The sequence below is a fragment of the Zingiber officinale genome, chromosome 5B, assembly GCF_018446385.1.
Source record: "Zingiber officinale cultivar Zhangliang chromosome 5B, Zo_v1.1, whole genome shotgun sequence".
NCBI lineage: Eukaryota > Viridiplantae > Streptophyta > Magnoliopsida > Zingiberales > Zingiberaceae > Zingiber > Zingiber officinale.
Window position 1 is genome coordinate 122,698,212 of NC_055995.1, and position 3,249 is coordinate 122,701,460.

Below are 3,249 nucleotides of genomic sequence, written 5' to 3' on the forward strand. Positions count from 1 at the left end.
ATACATAATGAAAATAACAGAACCCTAGAAAATTAGATAGGCAACTATCACTCCCACTAGGACAGACACTAGTGTAGTTGCCAAAATAATCCCTCTCAGCCTGGACTCATTTGGGGTAACCTCAGGCAGGACAACTTCAAGATTCTCTATAGGATCCTCCACACACTCTCCCAGATCCTCTTTTGATTCTTCAGGATCTTCTGAATCCTCTTCAGATTCCTCTGGATCCTCCTCTGGATCTACAGGCAGGGGCGGATCCAGAGAGAAATTTTAACGAGGGCTAATAGAATATCTTTTGTAACATAAAAAATATATTTAATAACAAAAAATTCAATTTGACATCACAAAAAGATAAAATACTAAATTAATAAATTGCAATTAGACTATTTCTTATTGAAGTATTGGTTAACACTTTGTGACATATTAGGTGATCATTGGATAAGAAAGAGGAGGTAACTGCATCCTGCGGCTTTTCATCTTTTGAAAACGCTGCAATATTTGCTCATTTTCAATTGTTGAAAAGATATCTTTCTCGATGTATACGACTAGACTGTCATTCATCCACTCGTCTCCCATTCTGTTACGTAAATCAGTCTTTATCGTCTTCATCGCAGAAAATACTCTTTCAACAGAAGCGGTCGCAACTGGTAAAACTAATGTCATCTCAATCAGACGATAAACCAATGGATAAGCTTGATTTTTTTGAGTTTCAACAATTTTCTGAGCAAAACTTCCCAAATCTTCAATTCCAAAAAAAATTGGATCATGTCGTATATTATGAATGAAATTCTGAAGTTGTTGTTCAATAACTATACAATCATTTGTTGAGAAGTCCTCAGGATATAAATCACAAAGTCGAACGAGTTTCTGAACATTGAATTCAGAAAAAGAATTCCTTGGATGAAGACATGCTATACAACTAAGCAATTCTGTGCCAACTTCTGTAAAACGAGTATTCATCTCTTGTATAACTGAATCAACAACCTAACATTATAATTCACAAAAAAAATAATTAATAAGTAAAAAACTAGGATCGATGAATATGATAATAATAATAATTTTAAAAAAATAATACCTGATAGAAAATCTCCACACGATAATAATGCAAATTGGTGATGACTTGCCTTCTACGTCTACTACGACCACCAATCATACAATTGTCTTTCATCTCCGACACTGGGATCTCATTCAACTCACAAAATGTGTTGACTTTATCTATAATTGTATGCCATCCGTCTTCCCTAAATATTTGAAATTGATCTTTCACACTCTCAATCAAACTTATAGCTTGGACAATATTTTGATCCTTTTGTTGTAACACAAGTGACAACTCATTTGTCATTCCCAATATCATCTTCATCAAGTGCAACATGAAAACAAACTCATAATTCTCCATTTTCTGAATCAAACTTTTGGCAACCCCTCTACTATCAAAAGAACTAGAATCATCACAAATATTCTCCAACACTTGAATCACTGAAGGCCACATAGATAATAGACGACCCAATGTCAAGTAGTGTGATCCCCAACGAGTGTCTCCTGGCCTTACTAAATTAGTTTCTTGATTTTTGCCACTGCCTGTACTAATGTCTCCACCCTCCAACATTACAACAATCCTATCATGTTCAATTTGCCTAAGTTGATCTCTCCTTTTACATGATGCTCCCGTTGTGTTAACAATCATAGTGACATAGTTAAAAAAAATCACTCGCATTGAGATTACTCTTGGCAACAGCAATAATAACTAACTGCAATTGGTGAGAAAAACAATGAATATAACTTGCAAATGGATTTTCTTGTAAAATGAGAGATTTCAATCCATTGAATTCACCCCGCATATTTGAAGCTCCATCATATCCTTGACCTCTCAGTCTAGATAATGATAATCCATGTTTCGCAAATAAAGCATCGATAGCATCCTTCAAAGAACGAGAGCTAGTGTCAGATACATGTACAATTGCAAGGAATCGTTCAATCACCTGTCCTCTTTTATTCACATATCTCAAAACAACTCCCATTTGCTCCTTCACTGAAATGTCTCGAGATTCATCAACCATTAAGGAGAAAACATTGTTTCCAATATCTTCGATTATGGAAAGTGTGATCTCAGAGGCACAAGCACGCGTAAGGTCTTTTTGAATTGTTGGAGAAATCATTTGATTGTTTCCGGGAGCATTTTGATTAACAACCTTTGAAACTTCCTCATTTCGTTGACTGTACCATTGAAGCAATTCAAGAAAGTTTCCTCTATTTAAAGAATTACTTGACTCATCATGTCCACGGAAAGACAGTCCTTGCTTTAAAAGAAATCGCGTAACATCCAACATTGCTGTTAAACGGATGCGATAAGAAACCTCTATATCTCGCCCATGTGCTCGTAATATATTTGAAACACTATGTCTTTGATCTTGAAAAGATTCAACCTGTACTCTAGCATGATTGTGACAACTATCTACGGCACCATTATGCAAATTAAATCTTTCTAAAGCATTTTTCCAATTAATAAATCTATTTTTTACAAAGGCATCCTCTTTATATCGACCTCCTTTATTTGATGGTTTAAAAAGATAACACCATAAGCAAAACGCCGCATCTTTTGATATGCTATATTCTAACCATGTATATATTTTATACCAACTATCTTGGAAACTCCTTTCTTGATTACCAAAAGATCTTTTTGGATACATATGCCCAATTGGTTGGCAGGGCCCCCTAGTCAAGTACTCTCTTCGGACTTGATCTCGAATAGAAATATCAAACTCTTCAATTGATTTTCGTAATCCAGGATCACTAACAATATCATTTAAATCTAATTCCACATGAGATTGAATTTCCATAACTTCATTAATATTAGGATCATTGGAAGAACCCTCACGAAAACGTTTAGGTTTAAAAAACCTCTCCATAATCTACATAAATAAATAATTAAAAATAAAGTCATGTATATGATGTAACTAAATTAATATTCATAAATCACAACTAATTTAAACCCTAAACTTCTTAATTTAAATTGAAATAAAAAAGTAAAAAAAATAATAAGAAAGGTAAAAAAAAATAACCTTGAATTCACAAATTATGTGAATGACGTGAGCCCACCTATGTTGTAAATCAAGAGTAAGACAGATCCTTTACTTGTACTTGCTGGAAGAGCCAAATAATAACCTTCTGATCCCGGACAAAATACACAGAGTCCTGAAATTATCAAATTAACAAGTTTTAATCTTAATCTAAATAATTGTTAGGATCAAA

General features: G+C 33.9%; 1 protein-coding gene across 1 annotated transcript; it reads right to left on the minus strand.

Annotated features, from left to right (window-relative positions):
- Positions 1-423: 423 nt before the first annotated feature.
- On the minus strand, positions 424-2,327 carry LOC121987002 (zinc finger MYM-type protein 1-like). The gene is made up of 3 exons (XM_042540921.1): positions 1,709-2,327; positions 1,076-1,476; positions 424-984 (listed from the first exon to the last, which is right to left on the minus strand). Exons 1-3 carry the CDS (start codon positions 2,325-2,327, stop codon positions 424-426), a joined length of 1,581 nt encoding a protein of 526 aa, XP_042396855.1.
- Positions 2,328-3,249: the final 922 nt, after the last annotated feature.